Raw genomic sequence first — 27,372 nt, 5'->3', positions numbered from 1 at the left:
TATGACAACTAAGACATTTTTAAATTAACATTTTTCACATATTATTTTTAGATTAATTAAAATTTTAAGGTATGTAAAAAAGGAAATAAAATGCTAAAATTTAACAAGGTTTTCCAGAAACAAAAAGACAACAGCACAGATGAAGTCACAACAGCTAATCTGTCCACTGTCCATCATCCACAATAATTAATCATGTGATCAGGTGACTTTAGATTCTTAAACAGCCTAGAAGTCAGAAAATGAAACAAAGCCAAGGAATGAGAGCACGCTGCCAAAAACAACAAACACACCATCAGCAGCTTATATCAGTTCTCTGATCTGATTCTGAATAAATAAGAATCTGATGCTCTCACTCCTCCACCTCCTCTGAACCCGGAGAGAGAGTTCCACAGAAATGAGACACCAGCACCAGCCTGTTCTGTGACGCCCTCCATTTTTCATCACACCATTAATAACTGGATATGGTAATATACTGTAGTATTACAGGATATAGATGTTAACTATATGAGCAGCTGCTGGGTGGTCCTGACTGAACAGCTCAGGTTCTAGTAGATGTTCAGTCCAGAGAAGTAAATCTTATTGTCTGAAATCTTTTGTTTAGCTTCATAAATGAGCTGATTGAGCTGCTTATTTATAGCTGATTAAATCACAGACAACACTGCAGGTCTGATGAGACTCTACTGGTTACTGTCACACCTGATACTGAAGGCACTTCTATTCCTCCTGTGTCTATTAGCGATCTCCCAGCTCCGGACTCCATTGCCCAGAATGCACCACACACTGACATCACTCATTTACCCTCTCACATGACTAATTAGACCACAATCACCTGAATATTGACTTTACCTGTTTCACTCAGTATATGTACCCCTGCACTTTACTCACTCCCTGCAGAGTATTTGATTGGTTCTGTCTGTCTACAAAGCATTTATCTTGCCTAGTGCTGGGCAGCGCTGAACTGCATTGCTCAGCCAATTACAACCCCTTCCATCCCCCCATCCCCCGAGCCCCTCACTCTGAATCTCACACAGCTGATCCAAACAGCGGCTCCTTCTCTCCCATTTACTGGATAAACATCATTTATATGATATGTGATATGTATATGATTATATGATATCTTATGGAGTTAAATCAGTGTCACCAGAACCTGAATAAAAAATACATGATTCTTGAAAATAAACAGTGTGAAATCTGATGTTCTTGAATTTTTTACCTTCAAATATTTACATATTTAAAATTCAGATATAAAAATTTCAGTTTAGAACAGTTTTAAAATGATAGAGAGCACAAATTTCAGATAAAAAAATAATTCAGGTACAACAATTTCAAGTAAAAAATAATTCCATAGGGAAAAAATTATTCAGGGATTAAAAATTCAGGTTTTAAAAATTCAGGTTTTAAAAATTCAGGTTGTAAAAATTCAGGTTGTAAAAATTCAGGTCATTAAAATTCAGGTTATAAAAATTCAGGTCGAATAAATTCAGGGAAACATCCGGGGTACACAGAATGAGCAAACGAGCGCAGAGCTTATCGAACTCACAGCTGGCCAATCACAACACAGCTCTGAGGTCACTGGGAGGAGCGTCTTCCTTACCCAGTGAATGTCGGTGGAGAAGCGCATGGAAGACAATGGCGGGAGATCACAGCAGAGATACTGCTATTCCAGTTGTAAGTAACCTGGTTAATTTACTCTTCCTCCTGTTAGTATAAACTCTTAAAGCTAGTGTTTATTGTTGGATTGGTTGCTTGGTCATTGATTACTTGATGGTCAATTTCTTTCTTTTATCGTTTGGGTGGAAGTGGCTCAGAGCGCGAAATTGTATTATGTTGGAATAGGTTAGGTTAGACCTAGGTTATGCTAAGTTAGAACGTCTTAGGTTAATTAGAACGTCTTGGGTTAATTTAGGTTATCTTAGGTTATCTTAGGTTAGGTTAGATGGGACTGGGTAAAAAGCGGAATTTGGTAAAAATACACCGTGGGTAAATGAGCTATTTAATGGGGTTTTTATGTTACTTCCGTGGATTATTATTTACTCATGTACGTAATAAAACCTAGTTCTATTTTATGCATGTTATACTTTTCACCAGATGTATGAATTTCTTAACCTATTAATACGCCCTGGCCCTCCGGCGGGCCAGAAAAATGTCAATTAATATCCGGCTGCGTTTATGAATAATTATAAGATCAACATAAACACCCAATATGCTATTTTAAGGCATATTATCTTTGGTTCACAGTTATCCACCGATTTAGCTGTGTTTCCTTTCAGAAAATAGACATTTAGGGCGAAATATGCCTTGTTTATTAACATTTCTGAATCATAATTTCCATATTTGCGTTTTTCGTCCGTCCATATTTGATCCGTTTCGGACATGTTATACATAATTTAAACCGACTGACTCTCCGGATTACGGTACTGTGCAAACCTTTTTTATTTTTTTGTACTTTCATGTGGTAGACACGTCAATTCTATTAAGTCAAGTCGAGTAGATTCTTTTTTTTTGTTGATGCTGCATATGTACATGAGAGACTTGAAATTACTCTCCTCCCCAAAAATTACAGCAAGTACAGAAAATAAGATTATAAAGATTATAAGATTATAAATAAAAAGAATGGGAGACACTATGTACAATACAACAGGGACACACATAGACATACGTGAGACAGAAGACAATAGTGCAATAGTGATTAAAATGGAATGACAGTGCAAGTATAAACAGAACCTGTATAAACAGTAGTGCAAATATGTTTTTAATAAAGTTAAAATTATTTATCTGCTATCTGAGGACAAATGATTTTGTAGGCAATAGGCCAGCATATAGTAATTAAATAAATACAAATAAAAATGTATCTATAAAAGAACCTTGCATGTTTTCAAAGGACCCCCTGATTATAACCTTGATTCTTTCTATTCATGATTTTTTTAAATTAATTTCCAACAGAATATTATAACTGATTTAAGGAGCAAGCAAATGAAAGGAACATTTGGTACTGGGTTGATTATTAAATTGCTGGTATATATTTTTTTATTTATAGGGGAGTCATGCTGAGGTTTTGCGCTCTGCAAGACACCTAGTATCTCTACTTTCATCACATGAGAGACCTGGGACTACAGTCATGGCTGAACAAAGCTCCAGGCAGGATAATAGCAGGTTCGGTGTTAAGGCTTAATGCATGTAATGTGAAACATTTGGTTTGTTGCATAACTTATTCGTGAACCGTTTAAATAACTGTTTGTATTGTTAAACTTCCAGGCAACAGGGAGGTCAAAGGCCAGACCAGCAGGCCCCTAGACCTACAGTTCAGACAGAAATGACAAGGTTGTGTATTAACCTGAACTATTGACCTGAACTTAATTAACTATTTACCTCTCTATACTCCTAAGTTTGGATTTTTTTTTTTATCTTCTCAGGGCTTTTCCAGGACTTTACTGCAAAAGGAAGGCCAAGAGACATTTTTTAGGAGGAAGTAACCAGGAGGCAGTTCCATGTAAAAAAAATAAGAAAATAAGTGTCCAATTTTATCTCTTGCCAAGTCAGTATGAAAAGTCACCAAAAGATTCAGAGCAGTTGGAGCATTTACAGGCTGGTTTAGGACGAAGGACTGCTACTCTTGAAGAAGATGCAACGCATGAAGAGGTAGGGCGATGTGATGAACTTTTACTGTCAGTTTTAAGTTTTGCATGGGTGTTCTGGTCTGCTTTTTTGGCAAATGGTGTTGCTACATTCATTGTGGCATTTCTGTGGCATCTTTGAACTACTATGTGTTCAATTTTATGTATGTGTTTTGTTTTGTTTTAATATATATACAGATAAGTGAACAACTCAACCTGTTGTATCCAAAGCTCAAGACCGTAACCGGTGGCTGGCTTCTTTACAAAGCATCAGGTATTTGTTTTATGTTTCTTTATGTAAATACTTACAAAAGGTATTTCTTCAGTGGTGGTTTGTAAATCCCTGTAAATCAAATAATGTTAGCATGATTAGATGGTTCTTTGTATCATAAAGATTTTTTAAAGATTGAGAATGTTCCTTGGTATGATGATTTGAAGCTTTGTATGGCAGGACCTCGTAAAAAAGGTTTCAAACTGATCCATTCTCCTTTTTCTTCAAACTGAAGGATGCGTTCACAATTGAAAACCCCTCTTTTTTCTGTTCATGTTACTTTAGGGGGATGGGGAAGCAGGAAGCTATTACTCGTGGTGCCAGAAGATTGTGGCTATACTGGCAAAATTCTAAAATCAGCTAGTAAAGGTCCACTTTATGTAGCACCACTTCAAGAAGAGCTGGACACTACACCACTACCCCCTACATCTGAATCATTCAGCAACATGCCAAAAGCTTTATGTCAGAAGTGCAAAACAATGTACCCACTCCAAGTCCTGGCTAAACATGTCCAATTTTGTGAAGTCACAGTTGTGGAGGACTGTGTAGAAGAATCAGGCTGTGATATTAATGAGCAGAAAGGGAGCAAATGTAAGTACTTTGTGTAAATCAAGAAAAAAATACATTCAAACTACTTGTATAAGTACCGAATCCTAGTTGTTAAAATGTGAATTAATTCTATGCCTTCATTTTCTCAGCACCTATTAATCACACCTGTCCAATATGCTTGCAACATTTCCCTTCCGAGGCCATTGAACTTCATGCAAGTTCATGCGGTGAAAGGTATATATTGATTTTTCATTATTTAAAATGACCTGTTGCCAAACACATTGAATATTTAAACATCTCAATGTTGGCGTGGAATTAGTTTTGCCCGAAATGACATGGAATAAATAATTTATACATTGACTTTCTTTTCACAATTAAAATGGTTTCCTTCCCATGTACAGTCACTTTTTTTGAAGATATGATTTTTTTTTTTTTTATCAATATAGTGCTCCTGACAGAAGTTTGGAAGTTACAGACATAACTTTGCCCAGCTGTAGTTTTAAACCTCTGGAGGGTTGGTGTTGCATGCTTTTTACAAATATTTACAAAATTTAATCTGACAAGTCTTAATTCTGTTACTTATGATTTATAGATTGTTTGTTTCTCACGGTTTATTCATATTTCTCAAACCACAGATTGGCAGTCAGTCCCAGACCCCACCAAGGCTATGTCTCAGTTTCGAGAGGGACAACTTCATAATCATGCAACAGAGACACCTTTGAATATGCACATGGACATGAGAAGCACTCCAGCAGAGCGAGATAGGGCTCTTCTCTCTTTCTACAAGAAGCCTCATGTGGAATGGGCTCGGCCTTTGCACTGCATATTGGAAGGTACAGAACATTTACATAAGTGATATTAAGCAATAGATTTGTAAAGGACTGCATGTTATGATGACAAATTAATGTTCTCACAGGTGATTGTGCAGTTGGTGAAGGTGTTACACGATTCTTTTTCTCAAACTCTATTGAAAAACTGAAGTCTGGATTTTCTGTAAACCTCGGTAATTAATTAAGATCATTAATAAGAAAAGATTTATACACACTGCATTTAGGTGCACTTTCACAAAAATGACATTAATTTCTTTATTTCAGCAAACGCTGGAGTCACCAAACTCTTTGAGGGAGAAACGGACCACTTGGTGCCATCATCTTCCCCCTTTCTTGTCGACAGTGATCTCTTTGTTGTTGCTGGGAGAATTCTGGGACACTCTTTCATACACGGAGGACCATGCTTATCTGGTTTAAGTCCAGCTTTCGTGCATGTACTACTGGGAGGAAATCCTGACACTGCAACTGTACAACTAAACGACTGTCCAGACTTGGATATCCGTGATACAGTCAAGCTTGTAAGTTAACCCTTTATAGATTCAGTGTTTTATCATTTAATTGTATACATACTGTTAACATTTCTTTATGAAACCCTTTATGTAATTGTCAAGCCCCATTCTTTTTTTGTTTCTTAAAGCTTGAGAAGTCTGAACTTTCGGAGCAAGAAATAAATCAAGTGCAAGTCTTGGCATATGCCTGGGATCTACCCGGTGTTACTAATACCAACAGGAGATGGCTTTTTGAAAAGATGCTCATCCATGCTGTAAGACTTCTCTCATACATGTATGTAGATGAATTGGGGTCTCACTGTCTCATTTTAACAATATATTGTCCCAGAAATAATTGTGCTTAACATGTATTATTGTGAATTTGACTAACACTCTTAAATTGACAATGCAATAATGCAATGACATCCTTTTAAAAGAGCAATGTATTAGGACTATTCAGATCTTTGAATATAAAGGCAGTTAAATGTAATAAATCAATCAATAATGTAAATATTGTGACTATTCTTGCTGTATACATTTAATTGTATATAAATCTTTTTTTTTAACAGGTAATTGGACGACTATCAAGGCAAATCAAACAATTAAGACGTGGCCTGAAGGAAACCCCGATTTGGGCATTTTTGCTTCAACGCCCAGATGCAGTGCCTTTCCTTTTCCCAAGAGAAACAATGGAGTGTAACCCAGAGGTTGGTTCAAATATATGTCAAGTGTTTACTGTGATGTTTATATTCATATTCATGTCATATCCTGTAATCCTTTTTACTTAAATAATTACATCAAATGTTTTGTGAAGTGTCAAAGTATGATCTGTTAATAAAATAACTCTGGAACATATAGAACTGGATGGATTAAATACACTACTCAAAGTTAGGGATATTTTGCTTTCTGGTGAAATTTATGGAAAATGCTCCAGTGATTTCATGAAAGCAGGGCATTTATGTAAAAGCATGCAGGTACTGTAGGTTCATCATGAAATTACTGAAAGCCAAATATCCCTACTTTTGTGAGTAGTGTGCATATATATGTTTGTGTATTATTCCTTGTTTTCTGTCTAGTTAATTCTGCAGGCAATTTGCTGGCCTGGACAAGAGGAAGAGGATTCGGACTCTGAATATCCCCTAGCAACCAAATGCTGCATCTCTGGATTCCTCCGTCAGTTCATTGAAACTGGTAATCTCTGAAAAAAATGTCCACATTTGTTAATTTACTTAATTTATAATTCTGTGAATTGTTTAATTTAAGTGAATTAAAATATGCTGCATTTACAGCATCACCTGCTGAGGTCAAGAACCTGCTAAAATTCTGGACAGGTTGGGAGGTTTTACCCCGAGAGCTCACCTTTAAAATTGTTAAAGGAAACCTTCCAACAGCTTCTACCTGCTTTGAGGTGCTCAAGATCCCTGGACATTACAAGGACTTTGAATCTTTTCGGATTGATTTGCTGGCATGCATTTGTACACATCACACAGGGTTTGGGCTCATTTAGGTTAGATTATACTTTTCCTTCTTTAAGGAATGTGGCAGTTTGCCTTCTGTGAATGTTAAAACTGCTGCTTTTTACAGCTAGAGCATAAAGCACTGTTTTAAAAACAGCTGAAGAAGTGTTCGTTGTAGGTGCACTGTATGTTCCCCAGTTAGCCTGTCCAAGTTCAAAGGGTCCATTGTTAAAACTAAAAGATATAGAATTTCTGAAATGTAGATTCAGTTTTAAATGTTTTATGTTCAGCTGGCTCAGTGTTTAAGCTCAGCAAAGGGACATTTGTTGAAAGTAGCTGTTGGTGTAAGATCTATTTGCAATCAGTTTTAAATGTTTTACGTTAGCCCACTCTATAGCTGGCAAAGTGTTTTAGCTCCTCAAAGGGACAAGTGTTGAAAGTAGATTGCTGTTAGTGTAAGATGAATTTGCAAGACTTCTGAAATGGAAGTTCAGTTTTAAATATCTTGACATTTTAGCACAGTTTTAATATTTTATAAGCTGGTTCATTTTTCAACGTACATTGTTTTATCTACTCTACAACTAGCAATGGGCTTTGAAGTTTATATGTCCGAAGTTTGCTAAAAAGCCACTTATGTTTAATTACATTTACATGTAATACTTTTCAATAAACCTGAATGAACATTCATACCAGTGTGAATTCCATATACCTTACACAACTGCAGAAAGTTATTGGTAAAATATGTCAGGTAAATCAGAAGTAAAGTGTAGTTTGTTATTTTCATGTATTGCAGAATGTATGAGGCAAATAATTGTATAGTGTGCAAATTATAACCTCCCATTTGCATCTATGCATTCAGACTAATAGCACCGGATTAAAAAGAAATAATTGAAATAAAAATAAAGCACACTGTCCACAGTTAAATATTTATGTATAAAACATATATATTTAGAAATGCACAGAAATGTTTTAACAAAAAGGTTTCTTCAGTCAAAATCAAACGTAGTCTTTAAAGAACCTTAGTCTTTACCCAAAAAAACACCAAAGGATACTTCAGCCCAGGTTTAGAAACAGTGTTTACCCAGCCAAACTCTTAATACAACTTTTAAAGAAGTAGTTTTTTTTTTCTTGTAGAAGTCCATAAAATTAAAAGTAAAATAGCATAAGCATGCAGCACATTCCTTCTGGTAACTTCCTTCCCACTGTTGGTACAAGACAAACACAGGAGAGAAAGCAATAATGATGTGATTTGAATATAGCCATACAGTTTTAATTTAATAAACTAATTACCTAACATGCTGCACCTTATGTAGATGCTGTGTGTATACTTACTTCTACTTACATTTATTTTAAATGATTATGAAGAACCAACATGTATATTTCTACCTTTTTCATGACATATGATGGGCTACAACAAAAAAAAAAACAAAAAAAAAACAAAAAAAAGCATTTTCTTTAATATCTACAGACAACCAGGGCCCTATTGAGAATTATTTATAATCATTTAGTGATTCTGTCACAGACTTAGTATGTAGTGATTATAATGGGAGACATCAACATTCATTTTGAAAAAAAATTGGATGATCCATTAAAAAAGGCATTCACATCAATTTTAGACTAGTTGGTATTGTTCAATATATAACAGGACCTACTCATTACTGTAACCATACTCTTTTCATACTTATTCTTTTTCAAACCTCCACAACTTAAGATCATTACCTTATTTCATTTAAATTATATCTTAGTCATAATATACGTACATCCCCTAGATACTCTGAAATGTTCAATAACGCCTTTTACAGCCCAACAATTCAAGTATAAAACGTACACTCCGGAAGACTCAGTAGAACCAGCTACCCTAACTTAGGTTTAGAAAATACCTTTCACTCTACTTTAGACGGTGTAGCACCCCTTAAACATAAAATAGAGAGACAGAAAAAGCTTGTACCTTAAAGCAGTTAGTACGAAATTTAGAGCGCAAATATCGATCAACTAAACTGGAAGTGTTTCACTCTATGTGGAAAGACAGTCCTTTCGAATATAGAAAAGAACTTAATAAAGCCCGCTTGGCGTATCTGACCTCACAGATCGAGATTAATAAAAATAAATCAGAGCTCTCTATCTTTATCTTCTCGTTATTTTTCAAATTAACTCAAAACTAGGCAGTTACTGAACCTCAGATTCCAGCCATTCACACCAGCAATGCTTTTATTGACTTCTTTGTTAACAAAAGGCTCTATATTAGGACCGTTATTATTTACATTATATATGCTACCACTTGGCAAAGTCATAAGAACACATGACACTAGTTTTCATTGTTATGTGGAAGACACACAGCTGTTCATATCAGCCAAACCTGATATGAGTAAGAATAAAGAAAATCGAGGAATGTGTAAAAGATGTGAAATCATGGATGTCTCACAACCTTCTCCTATTAAATAGTAAAACAGAAAAAAAATAATAAAACAAACCTCAAGGCTAGATTATTGTAATGCGCTACTGTCAGGATGTTCCTGCAGTAACTTAAATAAACTTCAGCTAGTTCAAAATGCTGCACCCAAAGTCCTTACTAAAACTAGAACAGTTGACCATATTAGTCCAGTCCTATCAGCACTGCACTGGCTTCTAATCAAATTCCACATAGAATATAAAATGCTGTAATAATGAGTTTTTCCTTGCCACTGTGTCCTGCAATAATTGGCATCTCTATGGTGCTTCTCATAAGAGGTGTGGACCAGTTTTTTTTTTCCCTGTAAAGCTGCTTTGTGACAACTTCTGTTGTAAAAAGTGCTATATAAATAAAATGTTACTGAATAGAACACTATGCATTTACGAAACATACCTTACTGATTCTCCAGAAGATATGAAGCATGTTGTAGACACATCAAATACAGATCACGGCCAAAGCTATCTGATGGGGCAGTTGGTTGTACAGCTGACCTAAGCAGCTCAAGGCTCTGGGGATGTAGCGGGCATTCCAATTCCGGCAAGACGACCCCATGGTGTGATTCCTGAACAGTCAATCCAGAGTCTTCCCAGTCAATGGCATCAATCTGAATTTCCTAAATATACACAGTTCAATAACTATTGTTAATTTCAAAAATTAACACGACAATTAAACAATGTTTTTTGATCACCTCTGACATTTCTGGTTCTCTGACTGGATTATGCATGAGGCCGAGGGACCACAGCTGATTTGGGGTCATGTTTTGTTCAGTCCGGATTGGATGATGATCCCAGCCATGTGCAAACCTGGACAGGTCATCTTTCAGTCTTGGCAGGAACGTGTAGTGAACACAATAGAGGTGCAAGCAGTCAGCAATGTCAAGAAGCCCATCCTCTTCCAAAGTGTGAAGAACATCATAGTACAGGTGTGTAACAGCTACCCACACATCACGCCAAAGACGTTCTATTCTGCAGAAAATAAGTAATACTAGTAAGAAAGTAAAGAAAATAACAGATTTATCATTTAACAGTGCACCATAACACATTTAATTTAAAATAAGCATACTACATGCATATGCTTGCTTTTATTGATTAACCTCATCATTACCAATCACTAAATTATTAGCTCATACCTCTGATTGTGGACACTTTTGCCAGATATAAAGCTTCCACACCCAGTTCCTCGTACATTTAACATCGCCTGAGCAATATCCACGTTCTCTACACCCTGATCGGCTCGCACTCTGGAAGGGGGTACAGTTATGATGATGGTGACTACACCACAGACCACTGAAGTTGGGTCTTCATTTTGTAGTTGGCACCTTGTTGTTTGTGCACATTTGTGTTTATGTTTTAGAACATGATTGTATACTCAGGATTACACATTTTTTTATCTTAAATCGGGCTTTATATTGCTACATGTAAGCTAATGATATTGTCCAACTAGAAGGCTACAGTAGTCATGGCCATCACAGGGTTGTGAAAGTGCTAGGGGAGAAAAACTCTTTCAGTTTGGTGATGTTAGGCAGTGTAGACAGAAGTGCAGGGTGTTTTGGTGAGTATTAGCTAAATGACAAACAGCACTGCACTGTAACTGGCATCACAAATCCAATACAAAGCTGCACATCCCCTATATTGGTTGAGCAGCTTTGCTCTTAACCAGCATAGCATAGGACTTTGTTTACGTTTGATGGTTTTGCTGATCACAGTGTGATTAAGGTGGTTGACCTTATACTTTGAGTCATGTGGGGAACAAACACCTGCTTTTTAAACATACCAAAATCACTCAACAACACTGGAAAGTTGTTTAAAATGCTGCAGTCCAGTGACGGGATACTGGTATTATGACTATTAAATGGTCTAATAAGATCTGAAATTCTGAACATATTTATTTATGTCACTAAAAATTACATTAGACATACTGCCAAATATGGATGACTACAGGATGATTTGTAATTTCCGTGGTCTGTTCTCCAGACAAAATCCAGCTAAGATGTTCATGAAAAAGACAGTAAAAGCTTTACAGACTTGTAGGGCCAGCCAAACTTCCTCACACCATCCATGAAGAACTCATATGCAGTTGCAGCTCGGTTGTTGGAAGCAGCGTTGAGATACATAATCTGCAATATAAAATTACATACATACATACATACATACATACATACATACATACATACACACATACACACATACACACATACAGACATACACAAATGCAGTCTTTAGGCACTCATACAAAATGTTTAATGATTTTAACCTAAAAGATCATTTCTAAATATCAAGTTATTTTGTCTACATTTACAGCCTTTCACAAACATTTTTCCTCAATAAATTAAGTAATTCAAATTATTTGTATTAAAAAAAAATGTAAGTGGGTCAATGACGTGGGATGGATTTTCAACATGCCAATTTTAAAATACAAAAAATAAGAATATCTGTTGCAATTGTTAAAAAAAAATTTAAATGTTGTGAACACAAAAATTTTAGATTGAGTGATTTTAGTGTAATTTTATTTAGAAGAATTGGCCTTATAAAATGTCGTGGTGCAACCGTGATTTATGTTAAAATAATTAACATTTCTTTAATATACTTTATTTTTATTTTACAAATTCCCACTAATATAAAGTGTCTACACATAAAATATTTGCATTATTTTTTAGTTTTTGTAAATAATGTTCTTATTTTTGTTTTTTAGTGTCACAATCACTGGCTATAAGGTAGTTAATAGGGCAATTTTTCCTGTAAATCCTTTAAAACTGTTAAAATGTTTTCTAAAATACCATTAACTTCAGCATACAGTATCAATAGTTAATATTGTAGCTACAGAAAATGGATGCTTGATTTTAAATTTAATACAGTTACTGTTATTATAGGTTGCACCACATGAGGAGTGGTCGCTCCAAATGACAAAGTATCGTATCATTACTATTTAACTATTTAAAGAGATCAATAAACAATACATTCAACAAAATAAATAAATACAAAAATAGAATTCCATACAAAACGAGAATTGTTTTATATTTTTTCCCCAAGTTTTCCCTAATTTACATGACCAATTACCCAACCCCCTATTACTGGTGATGCCCCATGTTGGAGAAAGCTTTCTAAAAGTTACTAGATGTTCTCAATTGTTACAATTGTTTTTTGCTTATTTCTGGTTGCATTTTAGCCACAAAGGGGACATTTAAGTAAAAACAAAATAAACAAAAATTAGTTTTTAACCATTTCTTTATCATCTGTAGTTTAATTTTTTGTTTTTAAAAATAGAATAAAAAAAATTTTGGGGCCATATTGCCAAGCTCTACACCTCCCTATAACTAATTTGCACAGCATCTGAGGACAAAACCTGGTGAATTTTAAGGTGCCCCTAACAGTGGTTAATTTGCCTGGAATCATTACATCATATTTCTAAACGCTCTCAATAGCAAGTAATACTTGACCCTGATTTTTTGGCCAGCATCTCATCTAATTGCTGCGGGATTAGAATTATGGCGAGCGGTTTTTACTTTGCCTGACAGTGGAATCTTTGCGTTTTTATAATTATATTTTAAAAAGATTAAACATTATCTGTAATTTTGACTCAAAATGACTCAAATTGCATTAAAATATTTTCCAATATTTTTTTTTTTTTTTTTTAAATATAGTAATGTGTGTGTACATGTCATCAACTACATATAAAAGCACAAAAAGTGACACACACACACACACACACACACACACACACACACTTTATCCATCAAGGGTCGCGGGCTGGTGGCTGGAGCCAGGGGGGAAGGCAGTATACACCCTGGACAGGCCGCCAATCCATCGCAGGGCAGACAGACACACGCAGACACATTCACTCACACCTAAGGGGCAATTTTTATCCAACATCCAATTAGCCTGAACATGCCGTCCTTGGACTGTAGGAGGAAACCGAAGCACCCGGAGGAAACCAACGCAGACACGGGGAGAAAGTGCAAACTCCACACACTGTAATGGTCGCACCATGTGACATTTGGTCGCACCACATGATGTTTTTAAGTTCAGTTTTAATTTACAAGTAGAGAATTGGCCACCTTAACAAAATAAGCTAACTTCCCACAGAAGGTCACTCGGAAATTTATAATCAATATATATTTTTGTAGAAATAACTTAATATTCATTATTTTTGAGGTCATACCACATGATATCCAAATGTGGCAACTACATACCAGCTGTTAAAAAGGTTTTTTTTTTTGTATCAAATTCGAGAGAGAGTTACAAACTTGCTTGCAGCTTTCACAGGTCCCTGGTAAATTATCCAACTTCTTGTATTTAAATTGGATTTAACAAAGAACTAATTATTTTTAAAAAATTTAAGTATGATTTTCAAAGTTTTTTTAGTCATGTACAAATGTGCAAAGCATTGGTTATTTTAGTTTCATCGTAATATACAAGCAAAATTTGTCTGATAATCTCATTTTATAGAATAACATGTGGTGCGACCATCAAGAAACTACTACTTTGAAACCTTTATGTAAAAATCTATTTATATTTTGATTACTATATTTCCTAGTGACCTTTTGTGGGAAGTTAGCTTATTTTGTTTAGGTGGCCCATTCTCTGCCTGTAAATTCTGACTGAACTTGAAAACATCATGTGGTGCGACCATTGCAGAGTGTTTTCCATTACAGATATATGGGCTAGATTGTCACTTTTTGTGCTTTTATATTTAGTTGAGGCACCTTAAAATTCACCAGGTTTTGTCCTCAGATGCTAAACAAATTAGTTATAGGGAGGTGTAGAGCTGGGCAATATAAAATTATTTCTAGACACTTTATATTAGTGGGAATTTGTAAAATAAAAATAAAGTATATTAAGGAAATGTTAATTATTTTAACATAAATCACGGTCGCACCACATGACATTTTGTAAGGCCAAGGCCAATTCTTCTAAATAAAAATACACTAAGAATCATTCAATCTAAAATTTTAATGAGTTTGTGTTCACAAAATGTAAAAATTTTGAACAATTGCAACAGATATTCTTATTTTTTGTATTTTAAAATTGGCATGTTGAAAATCCATCCCACATCATTGACCCACTTACATTTTGTGTGATTTGTTCAACTAAGACTTGTTACTACATTAATCTATGATAGAAGTTATTACCTACCTTTCTTGAGAAGCCATCAATGCCACCAAATACTACAATATTGTATCTGTGAAGATAAAAAGAAAGTATCTAAGTCCAGACAATAGAAACAAGCCACGGCTGCATAACAGATTTTAGCTCAAAATGTCTGTCTTAAGAATATAAATAAGTATGAGAAATGTAAGATAAAACCTTCATAAAACCCTCATAACTGGCACGTTGTTTGGCAAACTTCATATAGCTTTCATCCCTCAAACAATTAAATATTTAGTATTATTCAATATTCAGAAAAGGGCCAAGAGATTATACAGTGTCTTCCATTATATCATCCAGCTCTATTTCGAAACTACAAACAGTTTAGCTTGGTCAAAACCAAAGCAGCAAGTGTTAAATTTGGTCTGACCAAAAAAATTGATCTCAGTTTGGATAAACTAAACCATGGTCTGGTTTGTTTGCTGAGTGAAAACACTTTATTTGGCTTTTTTGTTGTTGGAAGTTGACAACGGATTTAAAATCACCCCTTAAACATTTTAACATTCGTGCAACAACGAGAATAAGGGTATAACGTTATGCTGGTCATTCTTGTATCTACTGTAACTGTACATTAACCCTTATTAATAAACACATGCACAAATACAGAAATAGTAGATACAGGAAATTTTAATCTGTTGGACCCCTACTGCTGTGTGATGTGCCTACATGCCAAAGGGTGTTAGATTTCATTACAACAAGGCCATGGTTCAGCATTTGATACACCAGCTTTTTTTTTTCTAGAGCAAACAAAGTAGGCATAAATGCACCCATAGTAAACATTTAAACCAAAACTGTGATTGGACACACACATAAAAGACAAACAAAACATGGGTATATGGGTATACAAAATACGGGTATACAAAAGGTGTGCATCATTATGTTTTAAATATAAGCACAAAAGTAGCTGAAAAAAAAAGAATGACATGAGAAGTGTGTAACTGCAAGCACAATATTATTAAGAGATTGGCTACCTACCTGATAAGCTTGTGATTGGTGTCAATATGCTGCATGCACAATGGTCCAGGAACAGAGTATTTGCGACGTACAACACAACCCATACTTGACAACCTTGACAAAATGCCAGCAGTGTCAACTCGATGCATTGAGGCTCTTACTCTCGTCCACTGCACGCGGTGGCCCTCAGACTGAAGACATCCCTTGACTGTTCGATAGCCTGCATGTGGAAACCTTGATTTGATGTTTCTCACTGCTGTGTCTAGCTCATCATCAGAAAGTGTAGAGTACATATTTGACACAGATATATTGTACTCACGCATTCTACGGTGTACTGTACTTTTTGAGATTTGCAGAATGCTGGCAACACATGAGGCAGATAGTCCGATCTCAAAAAGTTTATTCAAACATTCAGCTGTAATGTTAAATCTCAAACGTCCATGGGGCCCCATCTCCCAAGAAACAAAAGTGGGAGAGTCTTGTGATGCAAGCAGTGTGGTAAGACATGAGTAAAGTCCATCCATTGCTTCCTTCACATCTGGTAAAAAGTCAAGTCCAACTGCACTTGTGAAGACCCTTTCTTGGCTAACAACATAGAGCATGTAGTCAAAATCAGGAATGTTACTTGAAAGAATATGCTCAAGCCTTGTCCGGAGTCTTGAGATGCAATCTTGTCTAAAAGCTTCCTGCAACATGAAACAAGACATGTATCAATAAATGGAACTAAACATGACTGTGTGCTTAATGAATGTGGAAAAATTCATCTATTCATCTTCAGCTACTGCTGAACAGTCTACATAAACAGTGCTGATGTAAACACAGCAGCTAAATCGGTGGATAACTGTGAACCAAAGATAATATGCCTTAAAATAGCATATTGGGTGTTTATGTTGATCTTATAATTATTCATAAACGCAGCCGGATATTAATTGACATTTTTCTGGCCCGCCGGAGGGCCAGGGCGTATTAATAGGTTAAGAAATTCATATATCTGGTGAAAAGTATAACATGCATAAAATAGAACTAGGTTTTATTACGTACATGAGTAAATAATAATCCACGGAAATAACATAAAAACCCCATTAAATAGCTCATTTACCCACGGTGTATTTTTACCAAATTCCGCTTTTTACCCAGTCCCATCTAACCTAACCTAAGATAACCTAAGATAACCTAAATTAACCCAAGACGTTCTAATTAACCTAAGACGTTCTAACTTAGCATAACCTAGGTCTAACCTAACCTATTCCAACATAATACAATTTCGCGCTCTGAGCCACTTCCACCCAAACGATAAAAGAAAGAAATTGACCATCAAGTAATCAATGACCAAGCAACCAATCCAACAATAAACACTAGCTTTAAGAGTTTATACTAACAGGAGGAAGAGTAAATTAACCAGGTTACTTACAACTGGAATAGCAGTATCTCTGCTGTGATCTCCCGCCATTGTCTTCCATGCGCTTCTCCACCGACATTCACTGGGTAAGGAAGACGCTCCTCCCAGTGACCTCAGAGCTGTGTTGTGATTGGCCAGCTGTGAGTTCGATAAGCTCTGCGCTCGTTTGCTCATTCTGTGTACCCCGGATGTTTCCCTGAATTTATTCGACCTGAATTTTTATAACCTGAATTTTAATGACCTGAATTTTTACAACCTGAATTTTTACAACCTGAATTTTTAAAACCTGAATTTTTAAAACCTGAATTTTTAATCCCTGAATAATTTTTTCCCTATGGAATTATTTTTTACTTGAAATTGTTGTACCTGAATTATTTTTTTATCTGAAATTTGTGCTCTCTATCATTTTAAAACTGTTCTAAACTGAAATTTTTATATCTGAATTTTAAATATGTAAATATTTGAAGGTAAAAAATTCAAGAACATCAGATTTCACACTGTTTATTTTCAAGAATCATGTATTTTTTATTCAGGTTCTGGTGACACTGATTTAACTCCATAATATCTGCGCTACCATGGAAAACTCAACTCCTAAATATGTGGCATGCGTCTCGTCTGCAAGATATTTACAGAGGTGAGCTTGTTCAGATTTCTGAAGGCAGGTAACGCTGCTCTGTTTGCTGCTAGTTAGGTTAGCTTGTCTGATACGTCTCCGGTTCAGAGTTAGCGATGTTTAAGGTGTAAAAGGGATCTGTGCAATCTGTCATCATTAGCTAAGGTGCCTTCACTGCTTTTTACATTCTAATAAACTAACGTGTAACTTTTCGTGTAAATTAACGTTATCTTCAGCACGCGTGATGTGTTAGTATATAAACACACAGAGAAGCAGCACTTTCCGTTTTTTCCTAACTCTCACTGTTTCTGTTAGAAAACCCTGAGGACAGAATTATACTCTGTCTCTGTTTATACGGTGATTTACTTTGTGTTTTTAGTTTTTAACAGATAAAGAGTCTGTTGTGCTGGATATTTTACTAAATACAGAATATTATATAATCTGTGTATCTGTATTTGAACTGCTGTGAACATTGCTGTTACTGAACTGGATGAGTTTTACACTTGTTCAGCAACGTAAGTCTAGTCTACTGAAAGCCAGTAATGTTAGTATAAATCTGTACTGCAGTAGAAGGTGGATCATTTCAGAAACCTGACTTTATTCATCCCACCTCCATTACAGGTCACTAGCTTTAAAATATTTAAATGTTAGCATCATTTAAAAGCAAGAAAACTTAAAGGCTATTATTTAAAAAAAAACATGCACGCGACTGGTTTTTAGCAAAGTGTGCTCCGACAAAACCTCTCTTAGCTCGCACATGTGGTAAAACAGCCGAGAGAAATCTATTTTTTGTGCATTAAACAACCTGGACTTACTGTCATTGCACAAAAGTGTAAATAGAAATTAATAATAATAAATACAATATTTATTATTTTAAATACAAAAAAATAACAAAAGCAGTTTGTAACGTACTATCATTGCCATAACTTTACCATGATACAGTGATACACTAGGGTAGCACGGTTTGACAAGGTAGCACAAGTCGACAGAACAAGGGGCACTCTTTAGAAGTGAGATATAAAAAACATATTCTCTCATTTTGCTGTTTGCCTCAAAGACTGGAATTGGCAATCCTGAACACATAAACCCTTCCAATTATTGAAAAAGTGTGGAAAACATACCATTTTAGCCCCAATAGCAAGTGTGAGCTGAAAGCAATTGGTGTGGAGTTGGGGTGTACCATAAGCACACCTTCTGCAGTAAAGACATTATTGTTTGGCACTTAGAAATAAATATTGTCGCCCAAATTTTTTATTTTAGGAGCCACTGGCTCCTTAACCATTTTTTTTCTGGAGCCCTGTAACTATTGTTTAGCACCTCCAGGAACTCCTTCCTCCTTGTTGATAACAACACAGCTCTAAGTTTTTTGGGCATAATAGTAAATAAATACTGCATGTTGGCAGTGTTGAATCGATGTTTTTGGTTTGATTGAGTGCGCTGTTTCGGGGGAGGAGTCAACAAAGACGTTCTTTAAACTTGTTTTTCATTTTGCGAAGCTCTTTGGGAAACACTCGCAGAACTGGCTCGTTCTTTACTCACGTCATTTGTTAGTTCGTTCGTTATTCGCTAAGATTAATCGTTTTTGGGAAACCCACCCCTGGACTGTCTCTCTGATCCTGCCTGTGGTTGACCATGAGTTTGGATTTCCCTTTTTTCATTAAAGGCCTTTTATTAGATTGTTAAGAGCACCAAGTTCCTTGGTGTCCACTTAACAGATAACCTCACCTGGACCCTGAACACCAGCTCTACAGCCAAGAAAGCCCAGCAGCGTCTCTACTTCCTCCGGAAGCTGAGAAAGGCCCGTCTCCCTCCACCCATCCTCACACTCTTCTATAGAGGGACCATTGAGAGCATCCTGAGCAGCTGCATCACTGCCTGGTTTGGGACCTGCACCGTCTCTGATCGCAAGACCCTCCAGCGTATTGTGAGGACAGCTGAGAGGATCATCGGCGTCTCTCTCCCCTCCATCACGGACATTTACACTAGAGACCGACCGATATGGGTTTTTCTAAGGCCGATGCCGATACCGATCATTAGTGGTCAGAGTCAGCCGATGGCCGATGTGACCTGCCGATTTTTAGGGCCGATATGCTATCGTATTATACTTATTTGGCATGCTTAAAATCATACTAGTAAGAGGAGGCACAACAGTTGTAAACTTCACACAATTTATTGAAAATTGAACAATACAAAAATTTAACATGAATTAAATATAAAATAAATAAATAACCAACTGTCTTAAATATTCAATATAGAATCAAAATAAAAATAAATATGAAAAAAATATATTAGTGCTGCAAACACACTAGTAACAAAGGGCATAGTAGCAACAAAAAATAATGTAAACAAGTTTTACTATTTCACAGTTTCACAGGCATTTTTTATGCTTCTCAATACTGCCAGTTCAAGAAACGGAGGTTGTCATGCAGGAAACACAACTGTTCAGCATGCTCGCCCTTGAGGTTGCTCCTCTTCTTGTCATAAATGTTCCCAATCTCACTAAACACCCTCTCGCTGGGAACCGAGGAAGGGGGTGGACAAAGGAATTTTCTTGCTAGTGGTGCAAGAAGGTGTAGACGGGATGCATTTTGCTTCCACCATTCCACCGTTATAAAATGTTCACATTAGGGCTGCAGCTATTATTTTACAAAAATGGGTGACGTTTAAATTAAGAATAAAATTATAAATAATGCAAAAACAGACAGGTGCTGTAATTTAAATATAGCTTTATCTGTTTTTTTTTTCTTCTTCAAATGAGCTCCTTAGCCAGAGAAATGCGTCTCATCAGCTGTACTGGAGGTTCGGTGCGTGAGCGGAAAATGAGTTGAGAAAGCTGAAGAGCGCGGACTTTATAGGTTCAGGATAAAATGAGCTTTTATCAGAAAAGTCTGGAGGGGGTTCTAAAGTAGAACCCGACAAAACAGAAAATTCTGCTCATCGTTTCATTTAATATCTAACAGCGCAAACCGCTTTAAACGGGTGAGTTTTACAGCAGAACAGCAGGAGGCGGCATGATTTAATGTCTGTTTGTAGTGAAGGAAAAAGAGATGTTTTATTTTAACTCCATTATTTTAGAAACTATTTGTTTTATTAATTCGTTTACAATAAAGCTTATTTATATATAAGGAGAAGTACAGTCCTCTAATAATCCTGACTAACCAGTAATTATTATTTCAGCGCAGCTGATGCTGCGAATATCCTTAAACAGTTTTAGTCCTGCCCTTTTTCATTTCGTCTAAAAATAATTTAAATACTGAAAATATCAAGTGTTAATTTGATTTTATTTACTTAGATTTTCATTTCTGAAGAAGAGACGTCAGTTATTTTATACTAGAGCTTATAGATAGGGCTTGCCTTGCATAGTCAGGGCGCATTCCAAATGCACTCCTGCCATCAACGCTAAGCATAGTTTCGTTTGGAGAGAAATGCTACAACACCGATGCAGTTGAAATTCTATTCTTTTTCAGTAAATGAAGCAACATCACAGATTACTAATCATGAGAGAAAATATAGACTTTGGGACACTGGATTGTAAAAATGGATGCCTTACCCGTTGAAAGTCTTGCTCACTCTTGAAACCTTGCGCTGCGTTCCAAGTAGCTGCCCGCAGATGTGCCGGATTAAAATCGGCGCGGCCAAATAAGAAAATCGGCCGATGCCGATTGATAAAAAAATAACAAAAATCGGCCGATTAAATCGGCTGGCCGATCGATCGGTCGGCCTCTAATTTACACCACCCGCAGCATCCGCAAAGCAACCAGCATTGTGAATGACCCCACTCATCCCTCACACGAACTGTTCTCCCTCCTGCCTTCGGGAAGAAGGTACCGCAGCATCCGGTCCAGCACGACCAGATTCTGCAACAGCTTCTACCCCCCAGCCATCAGACTCCTTAACTGCAGAGACTGAACTGATGCTTTTTTCTGTACATGCACACACACTCTTACCCCACTTACCTCAGAAAATGGAAAGCACTAAAAACCCTACTACCTCACTGGACTCTATTGCACACTGTGTAATAGAGTAATTACTACCTCACCTGCTCTTTTTTGCACACTGCATAATTTGCACACTGTCTTGTTATTTATTATTCTTTGTCTATATGGTGTTGTATTGTCTGTCTGCACTTTTGTACTGTTGCACTATTGTTCTGTCTACACTGTGTTTATGTGCACCATGGTCCTTGGAGGAACGTTGTTTCGTTTCACTGTGTACTCTGTATATAGCTGAAATGACAATAAAAACCACTTTGACTTTGACTTTGTATTTCTGCTTGTTTCAACTCTGCCTGACCTAGGGTTGGGCGGTATGACGGTATTTCGGTATACCACGGTATTTAAATATGGTGATGAAATATGAGAAAATCATCGGAGTCTCTCTTCCCTCCATCACCGAGATCTACACCACACGCTGCATCCGCAAAGCCACCAGCATTGTGGACGACCCCACCCATCCCTCACACGGACTCTTCGCTCTGATGCCGTCCGGCAAAAGATACAGGAGCATCCGAGCCTCCACTACTAGACTCTGCAACAGCTTCATCCACCAGGCAGTCAGACTTCTCAACGCACAGAGACAGAACTGAACCCCCACCCCACCCACCACTCACCCAACACACTCACACAAAACTAAACTGTACACCCCCCCCCCCTTTACACTCACAAAGAACTGAACTTCACCCACACACACACCAGTCAGTACACAGAGGCTGACATGACTTTATTTGCTGCACTCTTAAAAACTATAAACTCTACCTCAGTAACTGCTGTGATTATATATGTTCTATATGCTACAGTATGTCACACATCTCTGCACCTTATCCCCACTATACACTTTATTATACCGTATCGGTACTGCACTGTCCTGTCTTTAAATTGTCTCGTCCTTTGTATTTATTGTATTTATTGTTATTTAGTGTTATAATTATAATTTTATGTTGCACTGTCGTCACTCCTGCACTTTATGGTGTCTATTGCATGTTGTTCTATGTTGCACCATGGTTCCGGAGGAACGTAATTTCATCACACTGATGAAGGCTTTTTAATGACAATAAAAGCCTCTTGACTCTTGACTTGGTATTGTAAAATAGTGACTGTATATTAACCACGTGACGTGCCAAACCTGAACTTTGAAAAACTGACTTTTAAGACATTCTGCGCATCCACAATGGGAGCAATGGGAGGGGTAAGCAGTTGGAGCTCCCTGATTGGTTATGGGGTGGGGCTTCTCACTGAGGAGATCATACAGCAAAAACTCAATAAACTCTACAGATTTCACTAATTTTCACCAAAATGATCGCCACAAATTGTGCTGGAGTGGCAATAAAACCCCAACAACCAACCAACCACTGAAATGATGAGATTAATCAGTTTATCCTGCAGCCTGGGGTGTTCTGGTGTATGAGTTACTCACAGGTAAAGTTACAGCTGCTTCTCAAATATTCCTCATCTCCTGTTTCTCTACAAAACAGGGTTTTTATGTTACTCACGCTCATATTCTAATCTGCTGCGCGCTGCTGACATCTGAACCCCGGCTCCCCTTCGCGAGCAGAATAGGCACAACACCACCCGCTTTTAAGCTGCTGTAGTGGATACAGCACTTATACATAAATTAACAAACACGAAAATGAGGATATTCAATCTGCAATTTCAATTTGTTTTATTTTTTTTCTTTTAATTACCGTTTTTATTAGTTTCAGTTAAGGAAAACTTTTACTTTCAGTTTTCGTTATTTCGTTCGTTTTCGTTTAAAATAATACTTTGTTATATGGTGATTATCATGCCATAGCTTTATATAAAATAAAAATAGTATTAAAAAACAGATGACTATTTCCTGGAGCCTGGACTGACCCGAGATTTTCCATTACTTTCCTCTGGCCGGGCCGCGTCCGTGCTGAGAAATACAAATCAAAGTATCCTGCTATTTAAAAGAATGGAAAATTTAATAACAATAATAATATAGTTCTGCATACTAGAGTTTAGATTCTAGATTTAGAGTCTGCCTGAACCCGAGCGTGAACGCGAGACTGAATCCGAGTTCACCCACGCGTTTAAAGCTCCGCAGCATTTAATAAAAACAGATTAATAGATATAATATAGGAAAATAACTAACTAAACTTAGCTCAAAATGCTAAAATATAATCTAACGAATTCTAAAATAACAAAAAAGAAATATTGTACACACAGGTACAAAACTAAAATAATATACATAAAAAATAAAAATAAATCATCCGCGCGTTTAAAGCTCTGCAGCAATTAATAACAGAAAATAATAAACAGAAAAATAGATATGAAATAGGAAAGTAATATAATATATAATAGTATAATCTGATGACAGTATGAAAAACTTCCATACCGCCCAACCCTAGCCTGACCCTATATTAGTTATTAAAACAAGTGATAATAATTGGTATTGCCTTTGCATTTGCATTATTATTACAGTATACCCAATACAAATAATACATTAAAATATACCACATAATTTTCTATTTATTTTTTGTGTTTTATTACTTATGCAGGTGTAGCATCAAAATTGTAACGATTACATGATTACACAACACAATGATTCCTTGATTAAAAAATTTATTAACTTTGTATTAAATTGTGTCTGTCTTATACACTGTTTTTTACTAAAAAATAATTAAATAAATAAAATAAAACACTATTAAAACTACATGACTGAGTAAGAACAGAGTACAGTAAATATTAGAGTCACAGCATAAATTAATAATCAGGAGTTATTCCTTACCTTTATATTTCAGGACACTGTGTGTGATATTAAAGAAACGATATCTTCACCTCCTGAATGTCAGTGATAGACTGTTTACAGCATTACTGAGTGTGAGATCAAATCACTGTGGGTGTGGATCACTGAACAGCGTCTCTAAAACCGGTTTGATCTAAATCTCAGTAATGCAGAGAAGCAGTAGTCTGTGTTCAGTAGTAAGTGATGTCTAGTCTGATCTATACTGTAGTCAGTAGTTGGATCAATGGTGGTGTGTGGTCTGTAGTTACACTACTGAGTGGTCTCTGATTGGACGTCTAAATTCTACACAAAACAAGAATGAAAACAGTATATCCAGCCTCTGTAGTGATGAACATGTAGATCTGTCTCCTTTCACACACTGTGTCTCTCACAATATGAAAGCAGCACTGAATACTGAGTTAAGTATTCTAAGTCGTACTGAAGGTGATAGATAATTATATAAATCACAGCAGTGTTACCTGTTCCTGAGATCAGTCTTCAGAGGGGTACACAGTTAGAGTTCAGCTCCATCTTTTTCAGGATATCCACTCCTATATTAGACACACACAAATCACATCAGCTCTATTTCAAAATGCCAATCTCTCACAATAATACAACTTATATTACTTATATAACCATCAGTACTATATATTAATATACTAACATAAATTAAATAAATAAAAATAAATTCAAATTAGTGAATAAAATTATAGAAAATTGCATTTGCTGACGAAAATGGTGTAGCGGCTCAGTGGTTTAATACCTGGTGCTAATTGAGATGTTGAAATATTTTTTAATTGGGCGCCAGTTATTAAATTAATTTAATTAGATTAATTAATTAATTAATTAATTAATCAAATTAATTAATAACACAAGACATCTCAGGGTGTGGTTTCTACAGGTGACAGAAATTTTCATAACCAAGTTATCCAGAAAAACACACTGAAATGACAGGTTTTGTAAAATAAAATTATTTATTAAATCACACAGATATGAGTAAATAATTCATTAAAAAGTCATAAATGTAGCCATTAGCTATCAAATCATAGTGTAGAATGATAAATGAGAAATAAAAGACAAACACGTTATAATGCTGATATGAAAGGAATAAAGATTAATATAACTATTAAGTGAATATTTCTAAATAAGGGTCTAAGGCATTTTAAGTCTACGAAACCAATTCTTATTTCCAACCAAGCCACTCAAAATGAGTCATCTATACTAAAGACGCTCTATTAAAGACCCGACCAAACCATGACCAACAGACACCATCTGCCGAAAGATTAAACCCAGCTCTGCCTTACTCTGAGTTGTTGAAGTGAGCCTTGGTGACGTCCGCCTGGGTTGGTCGTCTGCTGCTTCACCCCGAAAAAGGATCACGTGAGCCTGTCTGCAGGGTGGGTGGACTTCCTGTGTCAGCACGGAGCCCCAATAGAACCCACAGGGAAATCCCTTCGCTCTCAGGTGGCTTGCTGGTGGCCTCCGGACCGCAGGTTTCTGGGTTGGATCTGGCGGATCTCCTTTTCAGCTGTACTTTAGCTAAACTTAGATGGAATAATGCTTGGCTTCGTAGATTGTAAAATAACCTTAGATATTTTAACTAGGATAGCTAATATTAATATACTTGAAGATTAAATGCACTAGTCTAAGAAAACTAACTTAAGATGACTAAACTAACGGTCTATCCTTTCTCCATCTCTGGCTCCCTAACCTCTCTCCTCTAACTGTTTTCCTCAACTCATCTTCTCCAACTCCTTCTCTAACTGCTCTGACCTGAACTCCCAAAACTCAACTGGCAACTCTAAAACTGGCAAACTGAACTGTGTCTGCCCAGTTTAAACTATTAGTCCCTGTGGCCTGTTTGGCCCCTGAGCTATGATTGGCCCTGTGGCCCAAATGTCTGTGTTTTGATTGGTCTAGGAGCAATTTCAAACTTTGGTGGGGATTCACAAAGGGCCATAAACCCCCCCCCTCACATGGTCAGCATGCTTCAGAATTTTTCTAATAGATCAAACCAAAAGAAAACTCAATTAAACAGTGGATCAAAATACATTTTTCAGCATATCAGTTTGTGATGATAAATTCAGGAAACACAATCTAACAATTGAATCACAATAAATGTAATATATATATATTGCCCACAAACAGTTTTGTAATACTCAAGATAATCTTAGAAATACAATGATGGATGGTACTCTGTCAGAAAGAGATCAAGAGTCATGTTATTATTTAAACCCAATTAAATCACTTAAAAGATAATACATGGTTAAACCACTGATAACCAAATAAAGCTAAATTATCAAATGCTAATTAAACCTTGTTGATTCAGACTTGAATGTGTAGGAGAATTCAATCAGGACACATCCAAACACATATACCATATACCAGACACATATACCATTATCTAGTAAACATTCTATAAAACACCTTTTTTATATAGTCAATATATATGTATTTTAAGCAAAATCTTCTCAGTGAGAAATTCCTCCCCTTTGCTGAGTGTTTAGATAAGCGGTTGGCGTCGGAATTTACGATGGTGGGGGAGTAAAGATCTTTCTGCACCCCACAGAATTTGAGCCTGCAATGTTGAAAATGGAATCCCAAGCTTAGACCATTTCTGTCAACTTATTTCTTAGTGCTTTGCAGAAATAACTAGGCACAAACCCCTAAATTGGTACAACATTTGGTGAATTAACAATTTCCAAGGCATTAATTAAGTTTTGACACTCTCTTAAGTCCGCAGTCCCGTCCTAGTGATGCAAATGTTGCAAATGTGTTGCAAATGTTCCAAATGTTTACATTAACTCCGAGGTTTATGACTTGGAGGAATGTAAACAGAATTTTACCCTAAACTCGCATT

At 36.3% G+C, this 27,372-nt stretch overlaps 3 protein-coding genes across 6 annotated transcripts in view; 1 reads left to right on the top strand and 2 right to left on the bottom strand.

Moving 5' to 3' along the window:
- LOC111188459 (uncharacterized) overlaps positions 1–25,200 on the bottom strand; it is a 268,277-nt gene extending 243,077 nt beyond the window's left edge. Inside the window, exon 1 of the mRNA XM_049470050.1 lies at positions 24,992–25,200. The gene's annotated coding sequence lies outside the window, so the exon portion shown is untranslated. The remainder of the gene's footprint in view (positions 1–24,991) is intronic.
- On the top strand, positions 1,396–7,888 carry LOC111190387 (uncharacterized). 2 transcript variants are annotated; one of them, XM_049470095.1, is made up of 12 exons: positions 1,396–1,668; positions 3,038–3,153; positions 4,171–4,476; positions 4,584–4,668; positions 4,881–4,948; positions 5,070–5,267; positions 5,351–5,437; positions 5,529–5,782; positions 5,902–6,027; positions 6,322–6,459; positions 6,829–6,943; positions 7,042–7,888. In XM_049470095.1, the coding sequence occupies exons 2-12, from the start codon at positions 3,096–3,098 to the stop codon at positions 7,257–7,259; spliced, it is 1,653 nt and encodes a 550-aa protein (XP_049326052.1). In that variant the 5' UTR covers positions 1,396–1,668; positions 3,038–3,095; the 3' UTR covers positions 7,260–7,888. The 2 variants fall into 2 exon arrangements, with proteins under 2 accessions (XP_049326052.1, XP_049326053.1); XM_049470096.1 differs by lacking the exon at positions 1,396–1,668 and having other exon boundaries at positions 2,854–3,153.
- On the bottom strand, positions 8,124–17,651 carry LOC111192013 (uncharacterized). 3 transcript variants are annotated; one of them, XM_049470105.1, is made up of 7 exons: positions 17,168–17,651; positions 15,778–16,442; positions 14,791–14,836; positions 10,788–11,774; positions 10,347–10,623; positions 10,052–10,293; positions 8,124–8,411 (listed from the first exon to the last, which is right to left on the bottom strand). In XM_049470105.1, the coding sequence occupies exons 1-4, from the start codon at positions 17,327–17,329 to the stop codon at positions 11,652–11,654; spliced, it is 996 nt and encodes a 331-aa protein (XP_049326062.1). In that variant the 5' UTR covers positions 17,330–17,651; the 3' UTR covers positions 8,124–8,411; positions 10,052–10,293; positions 10,347–10,623; positions 10,788–11,651. The 3 variants fall into 3 exon arrangements, with proteins under 3 accessions (XP_049326062.1, XP_049326060.1, XP_049326061.1); XM_049470103.1 differs by having other exon boundaries at positions 10,052–10,271; XM_049470104.1 differs by lacking the exon at positions 8,124–8,411 and adding an exon at positions 8,443–8,617 and having other exon boundaries at positions 10,052–10,271.
- Positions 25,201–27,372: the final 2,172 nt, after the last annotated feature.

This window comes from Astyanax mexicanus, chromosome 21 (assembly GCF_023375975.1).
Source record: "Astyanax mexicanus isolate ESR-SI-001 chromosome 21, AstMex3_surface, whole genome shotgun sequence".
In the NCBI taxonomy this organism is placed as follows: domain Eukaryota; kingdom Metazoa; phylum Chordata; class Actinopteri; order Characiformes; family Acestrorhamphidae; genus Astyanax; species Astyanax mexicanus.
This window is presented reverse-complemented; position numbering and strand designations above follow the sequence as displayed.